Consider the following 27,292-nt stretch of genomic DNA (forward strand, 5'->3'; position numbering starts at 1 on the left):
AAAGCATTCGGATCTCTGGATGTCTCCTTTACCTGTCTTTGGACCCTGGAATTTCCCTGCCACAGCAGGGAGAGATCTGAGGAAACACAGGAGAATCCCTAGGCAGCAACGTCCCTCCATCCTGCTTTGAAGAAACCGGTCTGCAATATTCCAGTGAGTCAAAAAGGAAAAATTCACATCAAAGCATGCAATGATCTACCTTATTTTTAGCAATCCCTATCACTTTGAAGAAGGATGAGATTTAACAGAGTGCATGCTCTGTCTTTTCTAGACTAATGTGAAATAAGCAGAGAGCTGTTAATATCTAAAATTATTTAGATATTTGTACTATAGTTAGATTTTATTCATTCTTGAAGTTCATATGCCTGGGGCTGAAACTGTTGAATACACAAGCCAGAAAAGTACCCAAAACTACAAGGCCCTGATTTTTATTCTTCTTTGTTCCCCAGGCCTAGTGAAAATGTAACCTGTGGAAGCATCTGCCTCATATGTTGAATAGAGCTATTAATTTTGGCTTGCCATTACATCATGTAGTAAAAAATGAAAAAAGGGAAATAAAGATTGTTGATTTGGAACTATTAGACCCATGTGCTCTTCTGCAGAGCTTGCAGTCAGCCCCATCCCTGCCTGGATGGTGTTTCCAGGGACACACCTTGCAGGTGACCCAGAAAAACCAAACCGGTAGCGCTTCATGCCCCATCCTTCCTTTAGTCCCGAGGGCTCCCTGGCCTCGGCGTGGCTGTGCTCGGGCTGCCCTGAGCTCTCCCGCGCCTCGGGGTGCAGGGTGGGACCCTGGAGGGCCCCTGGGATACTGAGGCAGTTAGGGGGTGCTCCGGGGATCGGGTCAGAGACAGGGACTGCGCCGAGGCTTGGATACTGCCGTTTGTTACTGGGCACCTATAACATGCTTTCTCCTGTCTCCCACAATGCACTCTGAGCCTCTTCTCAGAAGTATTTGATAGTATAGTTTTTAAACCATTTTCCATTTGTGAAACAAACATAACAAATAGCGATCTGGGAATATTTATAATTTTTTAGTCCCATCCCCTATCACATTTCCACGTAGCTTGGTTCTAGTCTTAATAGTTCTGGCAGGCATGGCTTTTGGCACTTGCTTTGATGCCTGGCTTGTGGTTTGCATAGTCATGACTTGTAAAAGAGACACCAGTTTCCTCTTGGGCAATTTCAGCATTGCAACCAATTTCTGTAAGAGTTTCCTCTCTGCTTTGCGAAGTGTGGGACTTGATGGGACAAGTGTGGCTGTTTGTCAGAATTCCTTGCTGGTAAGGTCGTGGCTTATTTCTTTCCTCTTAAGTGACAAACGTTAGTTGTTTCTGTCTAATAACATCTAGGGGTTTTTTTTGTTTTGTTTTGTTTTTAAGTATGGTTTTAGCTGGAGAGAAACAACACTTACTTGGTACAATAAAGGAAGTTCACACCGGCTTGTAATTGCCCTTTTTTCAAGGGCAGTGTAAAAGATCTTATGCTTCCCTTTTCTTTTTCCCCCTTTTGGTTAAAAAACGCAAAGGAATTACTTGAAAATAATGAAATCATTAGAAATAATGGAGTTTGTTTGTGGAGTGAGGACAAGTGACAGTATGTTTGTGAATGATTCCTATTTTGAACAAGTTTAATTCAGTTATGTTTTAAGATCCATCAAAGGACAGGGTGACAGTCTAGTCATGACTGTTTCATGTAAATTGGATATTTGTGAAGACAAGTATGTAATATGGAAATGGAAGGAATTCCTTTACTGATTTTAGGTTCTTAGAGAAAAATGCGCAAATCTAGTATCGTGTAAAGAGTATTTAAGGTGCAATATGGGGGTAGACTGTAATGTGCTATGGTGACAGCACTGAGCAGATTGATTTCTGGTTTTAATGTGAAAAGAATTTCAGAATACATTAATTTTAATGGTTTTTCTCATAGACATGAAATTGTATGAGTAAAGACACAACAAAAGTACTATGTGAGTGGGCTTACCTATACCGTGAACAAAAGGACAGCTGGAATTAAAATCTCCTGTCCTTTGCACTGAAACAGAAAACCCCAAACCCTGACTGCATCTCTGGACTCAGGTTTTTCTCAACAAAATGTTTCTCTGGTGACAGCTGAGACTAACAGCTTGTTTAAGCCTTCACTTACCTACTTGCTTCCAACAAGTACTTTTTGGGGTGAAAGGTAGTATCTTTCTTTATTGGGCTCAATTGTATTAATTGGATTTCTTGGAAGGTTTATTATCCCTGCTTAGGAACTGCAAGATTTTCCTGTCTGCCAGTTATGCCAACATTTAATGGTTTGTGACAATTCATAAAGGAGAGAGAAATTGTTTGGTAACTTCTCATGAAGTGGCCTTTCTGTACCTTCCCCCGTGGTGAAATTTTTACACTTTCTAGAGGCAAAAAGCGCTTCTCTGGGAAGGAGATACTCCCACCATGCCCCTCTCTTGGCATCGACTCTGGGGCACAGCTGCACACGATTTGATCAGGTGGAAGTCCTGCGGCATGGTGGAGGCTGCGTGGTCAGGGATGTTGAAGCTCTCTGGTTTCAAATTCTGCATTGCTTTGACTGTGCCCAGCGTGCTGCCTCACCGCTGACCTGAGAAAGTGGTCTGCTCCTTGAAGCAGAGAGCGAGTCCTCGCACACTGCATTCCAACACCTACTTTCCATTGGAAAGTCACGCTGGTTTTGTAGGTGGGAAAGGTGAAAAGGTACATTAAAATGTATACTGTCTGCAACAGCATGCTTCACGACAGCATCCAGAGCCAGGAAGAAACAGGGTGACGTAAAGCTCTGTTTAACTCTATAAATGGCAAGAGCTATTAATGCCAGGGTGCTCATGTTCACATGAACTTTTTGTGCAAGCTGCTTGCTACTTATCCCCATATATACTGGGAGACCTGATTTCTTGTGGGGCTGTCCAGTGGCCAGAAAGCAGCATTTGCATCTCACTTCTTTGAGTGTGTTTCCCTGAGTGGGTGCAGCAGCCGGGTGCCGCATGCTCAGTACGCCACGCTTTCCACCAGCGTCTGCGCAGTCCCTGCAAGGTGGCTGGGGAAGGCATCAAGCCAACATGGGCTGAGGAGCTTCCACAGTTGTTAAGATGCTCTCTGTTTTGTTTTTGTTAATCCCAGATGTTTCCCCTTGCCCTCCAAATCCATCCCTTCCACACTCCCACATGATCTAGGTAAACTAATAGTGACTTGGTTGTGAGTAAATAGGATGAGGACTGATATGATGCAGCAGTAGGACACTGTACAGACAAGAGTATTGTGTGCTCACTTGATTAAGTGGTACGGATGTGCAGCTTGCTGCTCATCAGCTTGTCATGTGGAGGTCCTAGCAGATTCTCAGTTGGTGTTGGATCCTGTGGTAGGAGCAGTAACCCAGAGAGACGCCTGTGTCCCTAAATGACATGCTGAATATTTTCACTGTTTTATGCATGGAACTGTCTTCAATCACCTGCTAATGCACCCAGTGCTATTTCTGGGCCAATGCAGCTACTACTGTTTATGGGCCTGGAGAAAGTGTCCCGCCTGATGCATCACTTATTGCTAATGAAATCATGCTGAATGTGGCTACACTATCACTAAACAGGGAGATGGGTATTGAGGTAATGTTGTATGTGAAACTATACCCATTACCCCTTTCTGCATCTCAATTTCCCTCTCAGCTGAAGCAGAACCACATTTCTGTCTCTTAAGGGTTTTTCTGAAAAGCAATACATGCAGTTAAATGCATAGCTCATCAAAGTGCCTATGTGTGTGCGTTGTGTTTATGCCTTAGTGACATACGTTTCTAAAAATATTTCCCTTCTCCCTCCTCTACCCTCTAATTGTTCGCTTCTCTTTCCTATCATCAAGCTACAGGCTGGCTGCCCTCCAGTGTCTGCTGCTTTTGCTATGGGGCATCTCTGGCACAAGTCCCGTGGATAGACTGAATTCTGCCACGGATGTGTCTGTTCTCCTTTAGCTCTATCCCCTGCCGCTGGCTTAGCTGAGTCACGATTTCTCTGTGCGCACACTTTCAGTTGTCCTCATGTTCTTGTCTCTTTCTTCTCCAAACAGGTCTTGCTGATTGATTCTGGGTGGGAGGGGGGAAGAAATCAACATAATGACATAGCCTTGCCTCACCTACTATTTCTTTAACTGCTTCTTCTCCTGCAGATATGGTTTCCTCATCTGTGTAGACCTCATCTTCAGTTGACTTCCCTACCTTGCTTTTCCCCAGAACCTCCTCTAGTCTTTCTCCCTTTTCTCAGCTAGTGTGATTTTATTTCTTCCATCAAATACAGTCAACTAACAAAAACCTCTGTTCTCTGCCATCATTTTATCCTGGCACTTACCTTTGATTTTATCTGTAAATCTCTTCTTAAAACCTTATCATCTGTGATTCTGTCTGCCAAAGGTTCTCCACCTGTTTTCTGAGACACACTTACAAATTTCTTTTCAGAAGGTCCTGGTATACCCCAAAATACTATCTATGGTCTGCTAAAAGATTCTGTCCTCTGATCCATTTTTCCTCTGCACCTTATGCCCAAGTAATTTTATTCACAAACATCAGCATGGCTTCTGCTCCTACGAAGGGCAGATCTACACAGAGTTGTCTTCTTTTTTTTTTTTGACCAAATGTAGAGTTTGGCCTGTCTCTCTGATATATCATGGCTCAGCCTTTAGTTGGATCCAGCATCCAACTTCTCTCTCTCCTAAATCATCCTGGCGCATTGCTGACAGTGAAATTATGGTCTACGTACCTTCTTCAATTCTCTGGGTCCTCATCTCCAAGCTATGTTTAAATTTTGCACACACTTTCAAATGTCTTCACTCTCCATACGTAGAAATAAACTGTCATCCAAGTTGTCATTACCTCATGTCACATTTACTGAAATCTCCTATTCTCTGGCCTTGACAAAAGTAATTTCACCACTTCATGTCAATTCAGAAACTCAATGCAAGGATAATTTTCTTCCTCTGCTTTGTTGAATCTCCCTGCCTATTTATTTATCCTTCTGAGCAGTGTCAAACTGCTGAACATTAGCTCTCATTTTGAAATCCCTGGGATCATCCCTCTCTTTGTTTTAGAAACATTTGAAAACATTATATTTCATTATTTCTCTAAGCCCCTTGCCATCGCACTAATACAAACCTTGACAATGTCTGTTCTCAGGCATGCTGAGACCCAACATATGATCCTGATGACTCTTGTCTCACTGTTACCTTGGACTCTATCTGATTCCAGTCTACATCCTCCTGTTGTATCCTGTCTTAAACTGCCAGGGGCAGAGTTACCTTCTGTTTTCTTCCATGTTCCTACAGTACCTGACACATGGTCCATTATAATGGAAATAACAATACTGCAATCCCTATTGCTAATACTTCAGAAAAGTTTCTTCAAAAATATTTTGGGTAGTAATACTGTAACTCATTTTGCATAGTTGCCTGCTTTGTTACATTGTGTAGCTGCTTTATTATCCTCATTCCTTCTTGCAAGGTCTCAGGAGAACTCATGCTCTTATTCTTTGGTGCATCCAGGTCTATAAGCTTCTTCCAGGAACAGCTTCTGGGTACAAGCACCATCAAAATACCATACCACCTGAGTCATATTAATTGTGCTTATTTTCTCTTAATCTAAAGTAAATGCAACTGCTAGGCAATTCAGTTTAGCTTAAATCTCTTTCATAGTTAATATGTCTCAGCTGACACATAGTAACTTGCTTGTGGGTTTGAGCTTTTTGTAGCTCCCTAGTGCAGTCTTTATATGATTTGTGTGGATCTCACAAAGGAGAATGTTGATGATGTCAAATAGTCAAATTTTCTCAGAAAGCAACAGTGTGAAGATGTTTGTAGTAAGTAGGAAGCAGCACTTCCCAAATTTGTTGTTGAACATCTCTTCAGTTAAGAGCAAAATAGGGAATGGAGAGGGTGGATGGAATGGGGAAACAAGAATTGTTGTTATTGTTGTTGTTATTGTTGTTATTATTATTATTATTATTATGTACTAGCAATTTAGTGCACTGGAGGGGTTCTTTTCAGGTGTCATTTTTCTCTTGTGTTTCTATCTGGAGTTTTGTGGTTTGCACCCAAGTGCGCTCAGTGCACTTAAAGCACTTTTCCTCCTGCTGAGATGAAGATTGAAGCTGTACTGTGAAGTGCCACATAGTACATGCCATTGCCAGGGTAAGCGAGATCCTTCAGCAGTTTTTTGTTTTCCGGCTGCGTTGCCTGTGCTCGGCATAAACTGTGTTTCCAATAAAGATGTGTTGTGGAGATACAGTCCTAGAAACACAGTGAATCACAGCAGCTTAACCCCAGCCTTGGGTTCCTGCAACCACAGAAAAGACATCTTAGTCTTGTATTGGTTAATTACTGAGTCTGTAGGGCTTTCTCCAGTCCCTCCACTTTGATTTCTGATGAGATATACTTTTGGGTGGTGGTTGCGTTCTAACCTGTTTATCTCCTGATGGAAACCTTTGAACAGCTATAGAGACAGTTACCTAGCATGCTTAACTATTTTTCTTCTACTTTTGGACCATGAAATTGTTTTATACTATATCACATGATATGATATTATATTTGGGTCCTATATTGCTGCCTGCAGATGTGCAAGGACATCAGGTGCTCAGTTAAAGTTCATATCATTGTCCGCTGCTGCTTCCCCCTTCTTTCACTTTTAATGAAGTGACACAGTAAGAACATATTAGTTGCACATGCAACACATTATGAAATGTGCTGAAAACTTGACTGATGTCCAGTTTGAACAGCTGTTCAACCTTCTGACCTGACTTATAAAGCCCTGTGGAGTTTCAGCCTTGGCTACCTTGAATTCAACATTTCAGCATTCTTTTTATCCTAATATTTGTGCTCAGCTCACTCTCTTCTGCTAAGAATTGGAGCTTAAAATCTGGAGTGGCAGACATTTAAAAAAAAGCCAAACAACACAAACCTTTTGAGAGTGAGTCCTCGGGAGTAGTTTGATTTTCTTTTTTGGAGTAGCTTGGATTTTGTCTTCCTCACTGATCTCAACAAATCACAGATTAATGGTCAAATGTCTGCTTCATAAGTGGATTTCTTGTGCCAACCTTCTTAGGAATTTGGGTGCATTTTATATTATTACTCAGCTCTATATAAGTTATAAAATTGAAATTTAAGGACTGTAATTAGAATTTGAAATGTAAACATTTTAAAATCAGGACATAATGAACTTTAGACATGACACTCTGGCTTGATTCCACTTAATACTTTTGTCATCCTATGCTGTGGTATAGGTTTCAGCAAAAAGAATCACAGAATGGTTTGGGTTGGAAGGGACCTTAAAGACCATCTAGTTCCAACCCCCCTGCCACGGGCAGGGACACCCTCCACTAGACCACGTTGCCCAAAGCCCCATCCAACCTGGCCTTGAACACTGCCAGGGAGGGGGTGTCCACAGCCTCTCTGGGCAACCTGTTCCAGTGCCTCATCACCCTCACAGTGAAGAATTTCTTCCTAACATCTAATCTAAATCGACCTTCTTTTACTTTAGACCTGCTACCCCTTGTCCTGTCACTCCATGCCCTTGTAAACAGTCCCTCTCCATCTTTCCTGTAGGTCCCTTTAGGTACTGGAAGACCACAATAAAGTCTCCCCAGAGTCTTTTCTTCTCCAGGCTGAACAACCCCAACTCTCTCAGCCTGTCCTCATAGGAGAGGTGCTCCAGCCCTCTGATCAGCTTCAAGGCCCTCCTCTGGACTCTGGAGGATTAGAAGAGGAAGGATTAATGAAAAAAAGGAAACAATATTGTGAGACAATACAACTGAAAAAAATTTATTTTTGTTTAATTAGTCATTTAGTTGTTAGACTGTTTATCTAATTTGTTGTTTTAGATAAAACCAATTCCCTTCATTTTTATTTCATGGTAAGAAAGCAAGACTTTTCCTTCAAAGTCGTATATTTTTAAACAAATTTTGTTATATTTTCTGTTTTAAAATCTCTGGGGTTTGTGGGGAGAGCGAAATTTTTCTTTTTTTTAAAAAATAAAACCATGATTTTTTTTTCCTGAGATTTTATGTGGAAGAGAAGTGCAAAGTAGAACCAATCATAGATTGAAGATGAGAAATTTTGGGGGTCATGATTATGGTGTTAACTTCTTAGCATAATAAAACTCACATTAGTTGGTGGGATTTAAGATTGTTGTATTGGCATGTTAAAGTCACTTAAGTGTGATGCTTATCTTGTTCACTCTTCTGCAAGACATTTTTTCATCATTGAAAAAATGAGGGTGGAATGGACAGTAACAGCTCTCGCCCAAAAAGTCAAAGCTCTTACTGGTATCGAGTAGGGCTTTTGCATTCAGATGTTCCCCTCAGAGCTCTGTGTGTTCACTGTGGTGTTTCTGGTCATGCCCGTGTGTCTGAAAAGCACCATCGCCCATCATGAGGTAGTAATTCAGTTGCGACCTGCCAGTGATGTGCCTAGAGGAGTTGTATCCAAATCTTTCAATGCTCTTTCAATCTATCCAGTCTTCTGCATGACTGTAAGACAGGAATATTACAGCCTTGTTACAAATGTGCTAAATTATAATATCTGGTCAGAAGGCATGAAAAGCTATCTAGCTGCCAACAGAAACGGGATGCATCGTGGCACTTACTTGAGTAAAGCCTGAGAGATCAGCTAGGAAGACGTACACACCATTCCTTCCCCGTGTTGAAAGCTGTGTCATCAAGTGAGTTGATTCAAACTGAGACAATTTAAATTATGGGTGTTTCAAATCCTTATGTTAACCTCAGACTCTTTAACTGGTATAAATTATAGCTCTGCTGCAATGGGAAATACCAAATGTGGGATTGCTTTTCTCCAAGCACTTACTGCTTATTAATTATTTGTACTAACATGGGGGCTTTGTTGTCAATTTTTTTTTTTTTGTTGCCAAAATGGCACATGGCATGAGAGGGAAAAATAAAGTAACAATTAAAAAGAATTTATTTAAAGAGGATCATAAAAGTAAGAGCAACTATTGAGGTTGCAATTACTGTGAGCTATTAATTGCCATTGAATAGTTGATAATACTAATTTTATTTTGTCTTTATTAATATTTTTTATCACTGGAAATTCTAAAAGTTATTTTGTCTATTTGCTTTTCTTATGTGAAACTTGAAAGATATTTGTGTAAGAATTAAGTTAACAAATGGAGGTACTCTATATTGGGGAAGAGAAAAGAATCTCTCCTTAGAAGAAAACGGAGAGAGACAGAGATTTAATTTTGTATAAAGTATTGGAAGAGCCGTAATATGGTGGAATTTAAGGGGAAAAGTTTGGTGAAATACAGCTTATGACATCAAAAAAATCCAGATCTGAGAAAACCTGGAAATTGTTCCTGTGAAAGAACAAGTTGAGGTTTTAGTTTTATGTAAATAGTTTCACCATATTACCTTCTCCTTTAGAAAAATGCTCACTGCTTTCCTTTCAGATTTTACTACAATGAGGGCAACCCCAGAGAAAAGAAGTAAGGAAAAGCGTTCATTTCTGTAAGATTCAAGAAGCAAGCATCTGATGTAGTCAGATCTGCATTTACAGGAGTAGCAAATGGTCTTTAATGATTTATTTCTGTGTGCAGATGTTCTGGCAAAGGCTACAGTGTTGAAGAAGCAAGAATCATAGTAAATCCTGAATGCCTAGAGGTGCTGACGGCTGCAGAAAAGTATTGCAGCAATATTTTGCAACCAGTAATAGGGTTTTTTTCTAAGTTTTATTTCAGGTCTCAGGGCCAACTAGCTTTTTATGCTACCCATCTTGGATAAGACCCCATTTTCACACTGGTCGGAGGCTATCTTCTAGCAGATATTTCTTACTACACTTTTTGTGTGGTGTAGCAGTCTTCTCTTGCTCATTGCAAACATAAATCGAAGCAAAGATGGCTGGTACCAATTTGAACAGATAATGAGAATTAATGTGCTTAAAAGAAAACCAGATCTACTGCTGAAATAGTCTAGAAACAGGGAAGCCACAGATGATTAAACTGGATTCCCAGGGCAAAGTGTTTCTAAGAGCACCTTCTCATCATATCTTTGAGATTTTATCCTAGAGGTGATATTTTGCCTCTCAGCAGTCCATATCTGGTCTAACTCAGATGTACTGAGAACAGCACTGGGCCCCCAGTCACCTGCCCAGCTTGCTGGTTTGCCTGTCCCGGACCTTGGAGAAACTCCAAGTTATATATTGGCATACGGATCTGGATGTTGAATTGAGGAATGGGTGCTGGTTAAACATCTCTGGAGATGCCCTGATGTGAGCAGTCCAGTTTTCTCCATTCTCTTGGTCCTGGGGAAATGTCTTTCACCCATGGGGAAAAGGAGACCACAAGCAAATCTCTATGGCTGGCTGCGCTACGCTGTAGTCCAGGAGCAGTTTCACCCTCCTCTGGTGCAACCTGCCAGGGCAGTTTGCCATTGCTATACCTCGCATCACTGTGCTCTATTGCAGAAGTGACATTAGAGTACGGTGTATGTACTTTGTGTACTGTGAAGGGTAAAAGGAAGATAAACTTTTCAATGCTCGTGGTCTTTTAATAAAGAATCAAACAGGACTCTCAAGACTTCTGTTTCTTGTGACCATGAAGTGGAAGTCTTTGATGGAAGAAGCAGCAAGTCGTGTCCCCTCCCCCCCCCCCCCCAGCTATTTCTTCCTTACTTCATCCTCATAATCATCAACATAATGATTTTGCTTTAGTCTTTAAAAGATCTTCTCTTGACATTTTGCTGAAAGTGTGAACGCTGGCCTTTTGTATAGTGCTGTCGATATAATGAATGTTGCCTGGGTGGAAGAAAGGAGGAGAGGATTCACATCTAAGCTTCAGAGAGTGCAAACAGTAGCAATGTTTTGTGGCCTTTTGTTTCAAATACAGAAGCCAAAAGCGTGCTCCTGTTATCGTGATATACTGCGTTGCAGTTGTGGCCAGTTGTAATGGGACTGAATGTCCTTGTTGGATCTCTCATGAGGGCAACGGCTTGGGAAATATTGCTCAGGTAACCATGTTTTTTTGGACATAGGAGAAAACTCCATCCACAGTGCTCTGGACAGCAGCTGTAAACATAGGAAGGACTGGTCTCTGCTCTAGCTTCGCTGCCTTAAATCAAGTTATTGCTGCCCACTAGATGCCTCTGGCAATGTGTGGGTGGGGGCTGAGCCCTGCTGGGCAGCTGGGCAGTGGGAGGCTCTTCCCTGCCTGGGGAGCTCCTGCCCCAAGGTGAGTTTTCATCCCATTGGCCACTGGAGGGGAAATAGTAAAAATTTTCCAAAAGAAAAATGCCACTCTGTGTGCTGAGGAAAGGGCTCCAAAGCCAGTTTGTCCTTGAAGTGGTGTGGAGCAGAGCTGGAAGCTGAGGTGTGGCAGGCGGTCTCCCCATGTCAGCTCTATCAGCAAGAAATTTTTTTTATTAGTCTTATTTTAGGAAATCTGGTTCATTTTGATGACAATACCTTTTTTCTTTCCTTTTTCCTCTGAAACTTGTCCTCCAAATTCACAAAATGTTTTGCAGGAGCTTACTGGTGTGATTAATTTTTTTCAATTTTTACCTTCCATTGAATGCATAAAATCTTCTCCAATGCCTTGACAGCAAATGTATGTCAGAGCTGCCTTGCAGTGAGCATGCCTCAGGTTCCTGTCACTGTGATGATTCACGCTTACAATTAGTGCAGTGGTTCTGTGCTTTTGTGCTGGGGAAAAATATCCCCTCCATTGTTTCTTTAGGCACTGGACCTTGCAGTGTTCCCTCAAAACTGTGTTTGCTGAACGGCTGATCTGAAAAAAATAGAAGAGGGAATGATGCTCCCTCTCCCCTCATCTGTATCTGCAAGAAACTTGCTTCAAGAGAACCCCTTAGATTGTCTCAGGAGGGGCTATAGGCTTTGGGTTTTTTTTTCTGCCTCCCCTCTGTGTTTCATCTTCTGGGCTAGCAAAGAACTGTGCATCTTTCAAAGCGGGCAGAACACTGGGGAGGTGCTTCTTTAGACCTGGAATGTTTCCTTACCCCTTAACTGTGCTAACTCTTCACCCATTTCTGCATCTGACTTAACTTTGCCTGCTTTTACTGCCTGCCACAGCAAAAGAGCCAGCTAGGAGGCAGTAGTAATTGCAGTATTGCACTTAATGTTTCTGCAAACTCTTCCTTGGCCTTTAAACATAACAGAACTAGGAATCAGCTCCACACTATAAGGAGTCTGCATGCAAATTCACATTTGGGGCAGCCACACTTCACTAAGCATGCCATTTTGATATCTCGTTTTTGTCCGTGATGCCACAGAGGCAGCTGGAGCATCTCTCTTCTGTTGAACAACTTCTTCCTTTCCAGCCCCTCTCCTCCCGAAGGCGGCGAGCGTGGGCTCCTGCAGCTGCCTCCTCAGAGCTGTCAGCGCCTGTAACCTCCTGCTCTTGGGCTTCCCGGCTGGACTGACAGGACCTGGCCGTGATCCGAGCAGGGCGATGTCTCCAGACCCTTTCTGTCTCAGAGACGGGAGCAGTGAACTTTGTTCCAGTTTTTCCTGGCCCTCTCCCAAACGGAGTCAGAAGTTGTCTTTCTGAATTGCTTGCAGGTGAGGGGATTGAATAATTTCAAATGTATTTGAAAATAAAGTTATAACCAACAGTATTATAATGTGACAAATGCAGTTTCTTGCTGCTAGGCCTGTGATAAGAACCCTTTTGGCTTTTCAAAGGGTAATTTTTATTTAACAAGCTTAAATTTGTCCATTGTGGTCAAAGCAGAAGGTATACTCTGACAATTATGACTTATGAATATACATTAATGGACTGTTTGTTTCTGATGCTAATGGTGACTCTGTAGTCTCATCTGCAATTGGAAACACGAAGTCATGAGGACGAAGGTGGGTGGGACATGACTTAACCGGGGTGGGATGGTCCATGAGATTTTGTGAAAAGTGCCTTGATGTCAGTTTGTCATTGCCTCGTGGTGCAGTGCCAGCTTAATATCTGACTTTCCTGGTGAGCCAGTAAATAAGAGAAAATATGTGGATCAAGAAACTCCTTGTACAAGTAGGAGAGTTGATTTAGATAGCTAATTAACCAGTTAAGTAACTGACTAGATCTGATTAATTAGTAGTTAATGGTAAGGTTCTGTCAGATTAAATTGATCTCTACTCACCCAAAGGACAATTGTGAGCTTACAATCACTGTGATTGTTTTTCCCCTGCATTGTTGCAAGAATCCCAGTTAGAGGTAATGTGATAATTTAGGACTATTATATAAGGCTGTCTCCTTGACACAGGACACTGCTTCAAGCGCTGGTATGATTTGGGGCAATGCTATTCCTAATGCCTGGTAAATGAGATATGTGATTAAGTAATCATTGATCTTTTAGGGAAATTTTTGTAGCGCTATCCCTAGTTTCATTTCGCCTGTCAATTCATTGCCCATTGAAATGCAGATTGTTGTAGGCAGCCAAATAAACAGAAAGCAAGCAGAGAGGTTACAGCTGGTGACCATTTTGAGAAATGTAAATAGAAGGAAGGCAAAAAGCTTATTTTTCCAGGTTGTCTTATAGCCCTGACTTAGTGCTTGGGAAAGCGGATTTTTTTTTTTTCCGAGTAGTCTGTGTCAGTGCCATCTGAACAGGAACTGAGCTACGCACATTTTGGGTGCTTCTGCAACACAAATAGTTTGAGTCATGTTACATATCTCAAATATTTTGCTCAGAAGCACAAAGGCATATGCCCACTCTGGATGTCATCTAAGGGATGCCTGGAAGGCATGTCTGGCAGGCTTATACCAATATTATTGCAGATTGACACACTGACTGTAGCTTGTATCTGGTAAGAGACAGCGTCAGGCCTTGTGGATTTTGACTTCTGCAAGAAAAATATTTCTAATGAATTAAGATTGCTTTTTGCAGTTAGAATCACTGGAACCTCAGTGGGGTTTTTTTTCCCCTTTTTCCACCCTTAATATTGCCTTTGATCTTTAACAGAGATATTTCTATTATTTCAGAAGAGATGATGTAGTCAAGTGGAAATGATTGCAAGATATTTCTGATATGTCACTTGCTGTGTTTCCACATTGGTTGCATCAGCTATTACTCATGTACCTACTTGTTTATTACTCTTCTTGAAAGAGGAGTGAAGTGAGACTAATAAAGCTATGCAAACTGATATTTATAGTTCAGTTGTTGAATCAAAATTAAAAAAAAAAACTCAAAAACTTGAATTAGAAATCTTTTAGCTGAAACCACTTCTGACATACTGTATTCAATTCAGACTGAAATTAAATGAGTTGTTTCGGGCACCTCTCAGAAAAGCCAGAGAAATGTAGGTATAGTTTACAAACTGATAATGTAAATCCATCCCCTTTCCTTTTATCTAGTAGATCCATTACATTTTATCCTCCAGGAAGTGAGAAATTCATTTTTTTTTCTCCTTTTATAAAGCCACTTGAAGTGGGAGAGTTTTCATTGTGCCTTGTTTTATTTTCTCTCTTTCATTTGTTCCAGTTTTCAGTTTTAGTGAATCAAACATCCATCGCAGCAGACTGCAATCCTGCTGAATGTTTTCCATGTGGATGCCTTCATCTCTAGGCTAGAAAGTTTCCCTCTCTTTGTATTCCTAGATCTTATCTCATTGCAAATGGAGAGGCTTAGGAAGAGGGCTGGAATCCCACATCCTCACTTTGGTGCTTAGGGTACACCTTTGGGGGTGAGACCCTGCTTCAAATTCAATGTCCACCGAAGTCAGGACAAGGCTACACATCTGGGTGTCTCTGGTCTAATATAGCACCCTCAGTGCAATAAAACAAGGTGGTCTGCGCCAAGTCTGCCGATGCTGCAGCTGTTCCAGTTTGGAATCGGGACGCTCTCCTGGTGGTATGAACTCAAGAGTTGTCTCCTACTAACCTCTCGCTGGCTTGCCAAGCTCCCAAGCTCAGGTTTAGCTTTTGTGGGCTGGGAAGCTCTTCTGCCAGCAAAACCACCGGCCCTGGGCGGGCTCCTGGACTACCATGGTCTAGCCACCTACCATCACACAGAAGGCATGTGAGGGGCATAGCTCAGCCGGGGATAGCATCTGCAGCCTGTGGGAGGGGAATACTGGGAGGTGGGGGGCTATGGTTCCCAGAGACAGACCCTGCAGGTGCATGCTGGATCATCCAGTAAGGTGGGTATAGAATAGCTCTACTTGAGTGGCTGTATTTATCCAGCTGCTTCTCCTAATTCACCTGCCTGTTTAGAAAGGATAGATGGTTTCCCACAGTCCACCAAAACTGAAAGAAACCCTTATTTTACTGTAGTGCAGAGATAAACAAGTTATGCCCTTCTGAAATGTTGGGTTTGCAACAGTTGAGTACACTTGAGCGGACATAAAAATCCTAGTGCTATTTCACAGTGTAACTAATCTCACTCAGGTCGGCTTTACTTCAGTGAAATAAACTCAGATTATGTGTATGAGAGTTATTTCTGCAGTGAACATGTGATTTTTTTTTTTTTTTGTATTATATCTTTCTTTACACAGGGAATAATAAATTATACTCTTCACTAGAATTAGACAGAAGTCAATGCTGCCTTTGAAAATTGGATACTGACTCAAAGATTGCTTATCCAGTTTCTGGAAACTAAACAAAAGTTGGAGTTAAAGTCACTGAAAAGGTTCTGCTGAAATCCATTTGAACTCCTTTGGCACAAAGCATGCAGGCGGAAACGTTTCCTTGCCAGTTAACTAACACTTCTCCTCTTGCTCCTGGTACCATGGCTGATTCAAATCTGTGCAGATCATATAATTACACCCCACCCTCCCCAAACCCAAAGCATACATGAAATGAAGAAATGACAGGAAAAAGGCCACATGTCACAATAATTATGATAATTTGGTCTGTTATTCCCTTGCTTTCTGGCTCGATATTTGAGGCCCAATGTTAATTTACTTGTATAACTAAAGGTGTTTCCTCTGCTTGTTTATGCTAGCTATGATTTCTAAACATCCTTGAAATTATTTGCCATAACATCTCTCCTCATCATGATATTACTTCAGTTTGAGCCACTTATAGAAAGTGTTTCTTTCTATTTTTGAACAGAAACACTTGGGAGCCAGAAAAATACGTATTTGTTTCCCTTTCTATTTTTGGTTTGAAATTGCTGGAAGCCACTAGGTGGGTTTTATTTTCTGTTTTAAGATTTTATTTTCAAAGTAAAACAAATATTATATATGAGGAATGGCACATATCTTAAATTACTGGTTTTAGTAACAAGAAAAAGTTCTTGCTAGAAATTCTTCTGAAGTGTGGCTCTATTTTTGGAACTCCTTTCTTGCTCACTTCAACAGTCTTGTATCCTCTCCCATTCACTCAGCGATTCTTTTATATGCAGAGGGGTGAGTTTTATAGGAACTTTGCTGGCACTGAAAAGTTGGTATGTTTTCCTTCATCTTGTACACTGCACTGATCCTTTCATTATCTGTCCGTTCTACTAGCCAGAGGAAAATCATGTAGGGAGTTGACTATTGTTTGTGTTAACAAATGAAATCACCTCAACTGTCACCTAAATGGATAACTACTAACTTTGTGTATCTTTGGAAAATAAACCCTAGCGTCTACTGTTGGACTGCACAGATTTTGCTCTCCAGAACATAAAACTGCAATTCATTATAAAATGGGTTGTCCAATACAAGATCTCATCCCATTCAGGAAAGCCGGCAGATTACCTAATTAGAATTCCTAGAAAACCATAGGAATCACTCAGGCAACACAGAAATCAAAATCTTATAGATTTCTTTCTAAGTAAAAACCAAATTGAACAAAACCAAACACCAACCCACCCCCAGTTTTACTTATTTATTCTCTATCAATTTCCTAAAAAAAAAACCCACCCCAAAACCCAACCCAACAAAAAGAAACCCCCCAATCACATCCATGAGCTTTATTCTGTTTATTTCATAGACAAGCTTGGATAGCTTTGAGTTAGTGTTCCTTATCACTAGTTGGCTTCTAAATCAGTAAAATCAGTTCACATAACACAGCATTATCTTTGGAAAAGGTATTTTCTTTTTTTTTTGGGGTGGTGTGGGGAGGGTAAAGTCGGCAGATCAAAGTGTATTAATATATCTTTTTACTTTACTGCAAGATTTATGTTATACAAAAATATAATATAGAACAAAACTTTCTCTCTTCACAGCTTTCCCACTAAGCTTTGAAACCATTCATGGAAGCTGATGGCAATGCTCTCGTAAGTATAATTGAAGTTATGCCAGAGTTACTGATCAGCTGAAGAGGTCGTACGTTGGGGTTGCGTCCTTGTAATCATAGAAGACTGTGGACAACATCAATATCCAAACAAGATCTTGCTTATAGGCCAGGCCAAGTGGTGAGACTGCCACAGACTGCCCCAGTTCTGCTCTAAGGATGAAATGAAAGTCTGTTGCATAGACCTGACGACAAGGGTGCCCTCACTTCCAAGTCCTACCTCTTAATGGATGAGAAAGCAGTAACTTAGGATACGTGAGCTTAGCAAAGGATTTTCTTAGCCACACATCTGTCTAAACCTTGAGAAGCTTAAGGAAAGTACAGCTCTGTAGAAGATGAACTGTCAATCATAGCTGCCTTTGGTGCCTTCTCAGACTCATGTATTTCGAGACATGAAGGCTGGTCTTCAGCCCAATGTGCCTGTTTTTGCTCGTAGAACATTTTTTTCTTTCCCCCAAACCAGCCTCATACACCTATTTCACCCAATTTTTTTCTTCTGGGGAGTTTGCAGGGTGCAACTCTAGGTAGAAGCATCCCCTGGGTCAATCTTTGACTGTTCCTGGCAGCTCCCCAGAGGGATGCTGTCCACCTGAGTTTGGTTCCCAGAGATGATTGCTCAAGTCCAGCAGTTTGGAAGGGTGGTGGAAACATGTAGCCCCCATGCTGTATATTTGCAAATCCTTCCTGTCCAGGCAAGGATAAGGTAAGGGCGGCCACGAGGATGTGGGACCAAGGGAGCTCTAGCAGCTTCTAATGATTGTAATCATCTGCCCCTGACCCAGGGTGCCTGGAGCTTTTGATGCAGCTCCCTCTGATTAGGGAGGGTCAAGTACCCTTTAACTGGCAGGCTCAGAGTGCAGCCAAGAGACCCAGCAGTTTGTGCAGCAGGGTATGAAGAAGGAGTGAAGCAAGGGGCCTCAGTTGAAATTGTGGTGCTGTAACAATCATCTTAGACATGGTGGTAACAGGACAGTTTTCCCCAATATATGTGGGAGCAGCTGTCCCTGCCAGGGCAGAGGCTTCCACACAGACTGACTTTCAGATGGTGGATGGGGTCTCCCCTGAGACACAACAGCTTGAAGAGTGTCAGTCCCCACCTGCAATGAAGAAGCAGGCAGTGTCTAGCCCCACTATCAAAATAAGCAAAACCTCTGGAGAAGGGGAAGGATGGAAGTGGATGACTTCTAGTACCAAAAGGAAGGCTCCTGCCCCACCTAACAACTTGCGACTGCAAAATAGGTTGACTGCCCTCAAAATTGAAGAGAAGCCAGATGTGCCTACTAGCAAAGGACCCGATTCACCTAACCATGATCCATGCAAGGCTACCAGGATGAAATGCTGAATTATCACAATGGGTGACTCCCTGCTGTGGGGACAGAGGCACCCATGTGTAGGCCTATCAACCATCTAGAAATGTTTGCTGCCTGGCAGAGGCCAGGATCCAGGATGTTGTGGAGGGACTGCCAAAGCTTGTCCAGCCCTTGGACTTCTACCCCTTCCTGTTATTCCATGTGAGTACAAATGATACTGCCAGGGGAAACCAGTATATGCTGTGGGCAGCCCAGCTGGAAAGCAGCTTTGCAGAAAAGGACCTGGAAGTCTTGGTGGACATCAAGTTGAACATGAGCCAGCAACATGCCCTTGCGGCAAAGACGACAAATGGTATCCTTGGCTGCATTAGACAAAGTATTGCCAGCACGTCACGGGGGTGATCCTTCCCCTTTATTCAGTGCTGGTGAGGCCACGCCTGGAGCACTGTGTCCAGTTCTGGACTACTCAGTACAAGAGAGATGTACATACTGGAGAGAGACCAATGAAGGGCCACAAGGATTATTAAGGGACTAGAGCATCTAATATATGAGGAAAGAATGAGTGAGCTGGGACTGTTTGAAGACCAGGCTCATGGGGATCTTATTAATGCATGTAAATACCTGCAGGGAGGGTGCAAAGATGACAGAGCCAGGCTCTTTTCAGTGGTGCCCGGTGTCAGGACCAGAGGTAATGGACACAAACCAAAACACAGGAGGTTCCCTTTGAACATCAGGAAACGCTTTCTTACTAGGAGGGTGACAGGGCACTGACACAGGTTGCCTGGGAAGCTGTGGAGTCTCTGTCCTTGGAGATATACCAAAGCTGTCTGGACATGGTTCTGGACAACCAACTGTAGATGTCCTTGTCTGAGTGGGAGAGTTTGGACTAGATGAGCTCCAGAAGTCCCTTTCAAGCTCAACCATACTGTGATTCTGTGGAAAAATAGGATCTCTAAAGTGACAGAAGTCTGTCACTGAAGTTGTCACTTCTCTCGTACAGTTTTGCTCATCGGTGGAGCCTGCCTGGCACAGGAGTGGCTGTGAACAATGCTCAGTTGTACATCTCCCTTTGCAGCTGGCTCATGGGTGTATTTGCCAAGTGGAGGAGTAATGGATAGCAAGCTAGAAGCCTGCATTCTCCTGCAGGATCACTATCCCATCCTGTTCAGCCCTCAGGTCTCAGTAAATTGAGGAGTAACACAAAACCTACCAAAAAAGATTAAAACCTACCCTATATTGCCAGCCTTGCACAAAAATGACGACCCTCCTAAAGCTGCAAATAGCTGTAACGTTTTGCATTTACTTCAGAGCTTTCTGAGGACTATTGCTCTTGGATTTTCCCTGGTAACAAGAGCTAGAAATAGATCTGATTTTTTGGGGTTTGTTTTTCAGTTGAACCTGTGATAATGAAATAAATCATTTGCTATCAGGAAATTGAGCTTTGTAGAGAAACATCCACTATTGTCGGAAGCATAGTAAAATCATGACATTTGGTTCAGTTTCAGATTGTTCCAGTGACTATGTCTGGTAGTTACAGTACATTCACATCTGAAACTGCTATTACACCCCTGGTCGTTACCATTGGTTTTAGTGGTAATAACCCTGGCCTTCCACAGTTTTCTCTTTGTTCTGCACTGGTGTTAATGTCTCCTTTTAGGAGTGCAACTTAAAAGTATCTCTTAATCAATGTTCACCCGTGTTCACCACAATGAAAGATTGTTGACTCTCATAAATCAGTTTTCAGAGGAGGATACTTTAATTTACTTCTTGAGGAAAGCTTTGCCTTTGTGTTGTATTCTCACGGAAAACTGAATTCAAATCCTGCTGGTGGGACAGTTTATGAATTTTGTGGTAGATTCATTTTCTATTGGTTTAAGATGAAAACACTTTTACTGAAAACTGTTTGTTTATTTCATAAAATATCTGACTCCAGACACTGGTGCTTTGGAGAAAGAGGTTGCTTTTGTTTGTTCATAAATCAAGTAAATTTGGGAAGGCAATTTTGTGAATAATACCAGATTTTGTTGCTGCAGTCTGGGATTAGAGGTTTCTCTTGTGCAGAGCAAAACATACTTTTTTTAAGCCTAACGTTTTTATATGACGTTAGGCTTCTGTACAGCACTAAAAAACATTTTAAGGTTGCTGAATTCCAGGTTTAGGACTAATTTGATGAAAATCTACTTCACTTTTCAGGAATACTGGGAAAAAAAACCCAACCCAGAAATGTATTTTAATTCGTGGAATCTCACTCAGCAATGATTTTTTTGCAGATTTATCACTGATTTTTATCCAGGCAAACTAAACGCAGTGCTGGCTGGGGAAACTGCCTTTCTTTCCCCATTAATTTCCCAACTCCTCCCACAAAATATGAAGAGATGGGGATTCATCAAGCCTGTCAGCTTGCAGCAGGATACTGTCATTGCACCTGAATAATAAATGCACGTTTGTAAATTCTTTTTGCTACCGTGAGCTCTTACTAAGTAATCAGTTTTTTCCTCAATCTGTATATAAAGCATACCCTAACAGATGATTTACATAATATGGATATTAATCCTTTCTTGACAGATGAGCCGTAGACCAAGTTTTTTTGTTTTAGGTCATCAATAAAGTTAGTGGAAAGATCTGCTTCGTCCTCAGTTCTTTACAGAGAGCCACATCCTGTCTCAGTATTGCTGCTCTTGTTGTACAACTTTATGTTGGTTAAAGATGAAATGACCCCACTGTAGTATCTTGGCAAAGATGTGATCTTGCTCCACCACATAGTTTTTGTGCAAGGAGAGCTGATCCATATTTGTTTTTCTTAATATCACTTTGGGTAGCTCTAAAGGAAAGTAATTCATGTGACTGTGTGACCCATTGATTGACCGAGGCCATCTCTTATTTCCACGTGTCCTAAATAGGGCATTACTTTCTTTGAAATGAAGACATGAGGGGTGGCCCATATAGGATGGGGAAATAGCAGAGCCTTCCATAGAGCCGATGTGTTTTCTCATTGCTTTTCTTTGTCTGTTGTCATGGAGAACAGTCTGAGAGAGGGAGAGAGGCAGTGGTAGAATTAAAAAAAATAAAAAAAAAAGGAGAAAGAAAAAAGGAAAAAAGGATATGTGACAATTAAGCAGGAGTCTGGGATTATTCATTCCCGATAAAGCCTCCCACAAGTGTGTTGTTCAGGTCATGTCAAATAGGCACTGGATAAGCACACGACTGCGATATGCAGTTTTGCACTCTGTGGTACATGCTGCAAAAATCACTGGTTAGAGAAAGTTCTAGCTCTTGTAAATACTGGTGGCAGTGATCTCTTCTATTACTTTTTCCAGATGGAGTACTTTACTCACCTTTAATTTGGCTGTGAGAAGAGCCATCAAATACTTCAAGAATAACATGAAATGGGGTTTTATTTTACTGAAAAGCCGGCTGGCTAGGCAGAGGGGCTGTATTAGGGATGTTTGCAGCGCAGCTCTGCAGCGGATCAGGGAGCTACCGGCTTTGCATAGCAACGCCGTGGCCGAGCATATTAAATCATACATCACCTTATCCAGCATTTGTCATCCAGAGGCTTCAAAACCTTCCTAAAATAGAAAAAGGTGAATGTTTTTGTTCCCATGCTAGAGATGGAAATGTTGAGGCAAAGAGAAGTCAAGTGCTTTGTCCACAATCGCATGACCAACCAGCCTGTCCAGCGAGAATTTACCCTGAAAGTCAGACCTCACATTTCTAATGACCTCTTTTTTTGGTCTGTGGTCTTCTGTTTTAGTTTCATTTTCTATGTGTTTATGTGGGATGAAATATATAGACTGCAAATGAGTAAATATAATTTAATTTTGTTATTTTTACTGTGACTAAAACTCTCATTTATGCCACGGCAAACTTCTGGCATATTTATGTTTTACGGTTTGGATAATCTGCCAAGTTGGTGTGATTTGATTTTTTTTTTTAATTTTAAGAAATATTACGAAACTCTTATATAGAGGGAAATACATTCTCTGCACTAAATAAAAAAAGAGAAGTGGAAAATAATTTTTTTTTCCTTTTTCAGGATTTCTTAGAATGAGCTAAAGGACAATCAGACACCTAGCATGTATTTTTAATCTCCCCACATTTGTAAATCCCCCTCGTGGATTGTAACAAAGCATTGAAATGTTGGAGTCCTAACTTCTATTTTTTTTAACTTCTAAACACAGAATACATTTCAGGCAAACACGTAGCAGAGTAGAAGCTGCCTGTGGGTGTGAAACAGGAAGCACTAGTAGATAGACACATGTATAACAGAGTTACATTTGCTCTTGCTCAACTAGATATACATCAATTCTAATTAACACGTTTTATGCTTCAGCTACTAACGTCCCTTCAGCAGTGAGTGGGTTATGCGTTTCCATCCTGCATATACCACCAGCATCACCACCACGTCCTTCTCTAGCTTCCCCCTCCCCTTTCTACACAAATGTTGCAACACAATCTGAAATTTCCTCTTTTCTTTCCTTCCTGCATTTCTTACAGGTTCCCTTGCGTCAGAAGACAAAAAAGAAAAGTCAAGGTAATGAGAGATTGTTTTTTCATTTCTCTTCTGGGTTGCTCTTTTGTTATTTTCTTAGTATGTCTTATTCTTGGGAGGGTGAGGATTTTATACTGCTACTCAGCTGGTAGAAGGCTGCTTTTTAACTCCTCTGATTCTTGCACCGATTCTGAGAAAAATGACAACGGGCTGTTCCTTTGGACTAAATCCTTGTGGTATGTTAATCGAATCAAAGCTGGAAATCAGTGAGGTAGAATCAGCTGCCTGCACATACACACAAACACACTAACCGTTTTCATGTACTTGGCATAATAGTTTTCTCTAGCTGACTTAAATAGATGTATTCTTTTCAGTGCAGCTGTGCGAAGGGAAATGCATGCACGCTTCTCTTAAAAGGATCAAGGAATATATTTTTAATTTACAAAAAATCGTGTATAGTTATCAGCATTAATTAGTGTCTGCATTATCTATAGCTTACTATTTTGTTTCTGTACATCAGAATGTCTTTCAAATGAATGTGTGTTACTGACACAGCCATTATAAAACTGAACGACTTCTAAGTATATTTTAAGATATGCTTGGATGACTCGCTGAGATTACTAAGTAAGGTTGATATCTTTAATTGGCAGCAACATCTTTCCTGGTAATGCACTTTTAAACAAGCAGAACACTGTATTTTTCATGGCACAGGGTTCTTTATAATGAGCCGACGGAGGATATCGTGTAAAGAGCTGGGGCAAGCTGATTGCCAAGGATGGCTCTACAAAAAGAAGGAAAAAGGAGCTTTCATTGGCAACAAATGGAAAAAGTTCTGGTGTGTGCTGAAGGAGTCATCACTGTATTGGTACAGCAGTCAGCTGGTGAGTACAATGTCCATCCAGCTCTGGGTGCCAGACAAACAGCATCTGCCGGGACCAAGAGAAGGGGAGCTGGGCTCACAATTTAAATGCCCTGGAGATGTACAAATGACTGGGCTTATTTCTCAGCCCCGACATTTCTTGTAACCTGGGAACTGTCTACGTGAATGTGAAACATGCAGAAAACTATATGTTTTCTAGTTCAGTAAGCACTTGTGAAATGTTAACTTGCTATCTGTTCTGCCCTTTAAAGAGCTGCTCTTCGCAAGCACTGCTGGCATTTGAATTTGAGAAAGGTTTTCCTGGGTTGGACAGTTTGCAGACACTTGCTATCAAGACTCAAAACAGGGATGCTTCTTCACTTCTAATTAGTTTAATTTTCAGAAGTCTCTCTCCTGCTTCCCTCTCCTTCCCCTTCCACACTGAGATTAATCTGTTTATTTGTTTGCCTTTTTGTTTGTTTGTTTATTTGTTGTTTTTTTTTCTTCTTTTCTTTCTTCTTTTCCCTGGAGGAAAACTTTACCAGTTTGCACTGGTAGGGTTAAAGATATGAGCACTGTCAGCTGGTAATGTTTTTACTCCTGGTCTTGCTGATTTCTCATCCAGAGCATTGTAATTAAAGGTTCTCACGTTCTGCTGATTTTTTTTTAACTTCCTGTCCTGATGAGTTGATGCTAACAGTCAAATCTGCAGGAGAACACAGTGTTTTGAATTCAAGGTCCAGCTTTCTGTTCAGAGGATGAGGTTTCCTCAGGACAACCAGTATAGGTAGTGTTTCTCCTCCAGTGGATCCAGCCTAAATAGCCCACTCCACTTACAGCGTGAGTGGGAAATAATCTGAGACGAACAAGAGCAGGCCCTGAATTCCTGTAATCAGCCAAAGAACTATGAATTAAAAAGTGAAAAAGGGGCAGTGGGGGAAGACACAGTGAGATATCCAGAGTAACCCTTTTAACGAAAGGTTGTGGCCGAGTGCGAAGCAGCAGCGTGCCCTAGAGAACAGCTGGCCTTACTCGAGGCTGCTTGATACAGCTCGGCTCGATCGGGCAGAGAGGGTGTCTCACCCGTCCTAGGAAGATTCAGACATAATTATTCCCTTCACTTTGCTTTCTTGCACTGCTACCTCTAAGAAAGCTCCTGTCATGTTCAAGCGATGGGCTGACAGAGCCCAGAACGGGGGCGTGCAGCGGATTAGGGGATGTTAATAGCAACATAGGTTGAAACTCAAGAGCTTCAGTGTGGAATTGTGGATGAGCATCAGGTTTCCTAAATGCAAATGGGCTGCTCTGGAAATCAGCATGTCCCAGGTCCAGCAAATGATGAAAGATTAAAGAAACCTTTATTAATTCTTATTAATTCTTAGAACATTTTAAGAAATTAAATACCATCTGGATTGTTTCCACTTGTTTATTTCTATTGCAGTAATCCCAACTAAAAATCTTGCTAACTGTTTCAAGGTACGAATAAAATAAATTAAACCATAAAAAAAAAAAAAAAAAATCCCAAAACCCTAAACAAAACTTTACTCACATAAAGAGTATTTCACATTCTCTCTTCAGTTGTAAAAGTATGGTGTTGGGTGTTTTTTTAACAGAATAAAAACTTTGATGGATCTTCCTTGAATGTCATTTAAAGATGGTATTAGCTATTCTTTGGGGGGGGGGGGGGGGGAAGTGAAAAAAACTCTGCTGGTCTTGAGCTGTTGGTTTTGTGTGGTGTTGTGGTGGTCTGATTTAGCTTCCTTTCAAGACCAAGTCTCACATGTGTGAGAGAAAGAGAAGAGAGGGGGGAAAAAAAAAAAGGCTTTGTTTTTCCAATGCTTCCAATATTTCTGCTTGGAAGATATGGCCTGGCAGACGTACCCCTCAGTGGCATTAATAACCTGCAAACTCTTACTAATATTGACTATTCTAAATCACCACTTGCAGTTGCATCTCTAGCCAAGAAGTGTTAAGAAAGGTGAGCTGGCTGGGTGACATAAAGTTGGGAGGAAATAAAATGAGGCAAGACAAGATAAATTTTGCATTCCAGGAGGAGGAGGGTGGTGGGGAAGAGTTGCAAAGTCCTCCACTTCCTTCACTTCTTGTCGGCTGACTAAATTCTTCTCTTGGGATCCAGACAAACCATGGTCATGCTGATCCCAGTGCTACTAGACAGCATCTGCCATTTGGGTGAATTAGTCCTTTCAGTCCGTGCCTGTTCTCCTGCTGTCACTGACTGCCCCAAAATAAACAAGGCTGAAGAATGGGTTGCAGCCTCATTCCAGTTTATTTCATGTACCCTGAAGAGCTCATATGGCTTCAAAATACTGTAGACTTATGTCAGCCCTGACTTCTCACCTATCACAGTTCTTGTAAACATGCTAGCTGGTAGCACCTTTTTGCTTTCAACTTCTGCTGACTTTCACACACTATTTTATGTTAAAAACCCAAGGTTTCTTTGGACAACTTAAAGTGCAGCCTCTGCATAGTTGTAGATTTGGGCAACATTTGCAGACTGGCAGTAAGTAGGGGGTGTGGGAAGGAGAGGAGGTGTCCTTAGCTAAGATCTGCTTACTTAAATTGATGAGACCAGAGCCACGCTGAGAGTCATATCTGAGATGAGTTATATTCATGGTGTTTTCACAGATATTTGCACCTCTAGATTGATGAAGCAGAAATAGCAGTGACATATTCACTTTCTTGCTTGATATTTCTTTTTTCTATCTGTCCTGGCTTTAATACTGCCTGAACTTCCACTGCCTCCAGTGGACTTAATCCTCGGTCCCAACAGGGCATCCAAGATGACAATCTTAAGTTCACAGTTGTGTTGAAAGAGGAAGACTCCTGCTCCTCATGTGCCTGAGGCTTCTTGTGATGGGTCGTCTTATAGAGGCTGAAGTGAAAGGTGGCAGTGGAGGAGCGGGGCTGAGGTTGAAGCAACCAGGGCATGCTGGCTGGCTGCCTGTAGCTCTGCCTGACCAGTTTCGTTCTTGTGAGGAGTGAGCATGTTCGGTTTGCGGCTGTGTAGAAGCTGCAGTCAACCAGACACTGGCAACTGTAGCATAGCAACAGGGTGCTGGACCTAACCTTTTTTTTCTAATGGAGATGGAGAAAATAGGGAGTGGGTGGAATATGTATGGGAATGTGTGTTGTCCCGGATTTGGGTAGGTAACCTTAGCTGACATAGTGTTCTTGGAGAAGCCTGTCTTCAGGCGACTCCGAAGCTCTGGATGTTGCTGTCGCTCTGATTTAATTTGCCTTCAAGCCACTCTGGTTCTGGGTCTTCCACATGAGGCAGATTGGGGAAGGCGATATAGGACACTTGTGGTGATGTTTGCAGACAATTTAACGTAAAATATGTTGCGAAAGCCATAGCATAAAAGAGAAAAAAAACAATAAAATGCTGAGAAGAGTCAGCAA

General features: G+C 41.6%; 1 protein-coding gene across 3 annotated transcripts in view; it reads left to right on the forward strand.

Annotated features, from left to right (window-relative positions):
- Positions 1-1,166: 1,166 nt before the first annotated feature.
- IPCEF1 (interaction protein for cytohesin exchange factors 1) overlaps positions 1,167-27,292 on the forward strand; it is a 62,983-nt gene continuing 36,857 nt past the window's right edge. The window contains exons 1-5 of one of the 3 annotated variants that reach the window (XM_075748376.1): positions 1,213-1,283; positions 12,326-12,566; positions 17,144-17,194; positions 23,019-23,055; positions 23,725-23,894. In XM_075748376.1, the coding sequence (XP_075604491.1) occupies positions 17,171-17,194; positions 23,019-23,055; positions 23,725-23,894 (231 nt within the window). In that variant the 5' untranslated portion in view covers positions 1,213-1,283; positions 12,326-12,566; positions 17,144-17,170. Of the gene's footprint in view, positions 1,284-12,325; positions 12,567-17,143; positions 17,195-23,018; positions 23,056-23,122; positions 23,250-23,724; positions 23,895-27,292 lie in introns of those variants that run through there. The other 2 variants (XM_010303311.2, XM_075748377.1) reach the window with 2 other exon arrangements.

The sequence above is a fragment of the Balearica regulorum genome, chromosome 3 (assembly GCF_011004875.1).
Source record: "Balearica regulorum gibbericeps isolate bBalReg1 chromosome 3, bBalReg1.pri, whole genome shotgun sequence".
Taxonomy (NCBI): Eukaryota; Metazoa; Chordata; class Aves; order Gruiformes; family Gruidae; genus Balearica; species Balearica regulorum.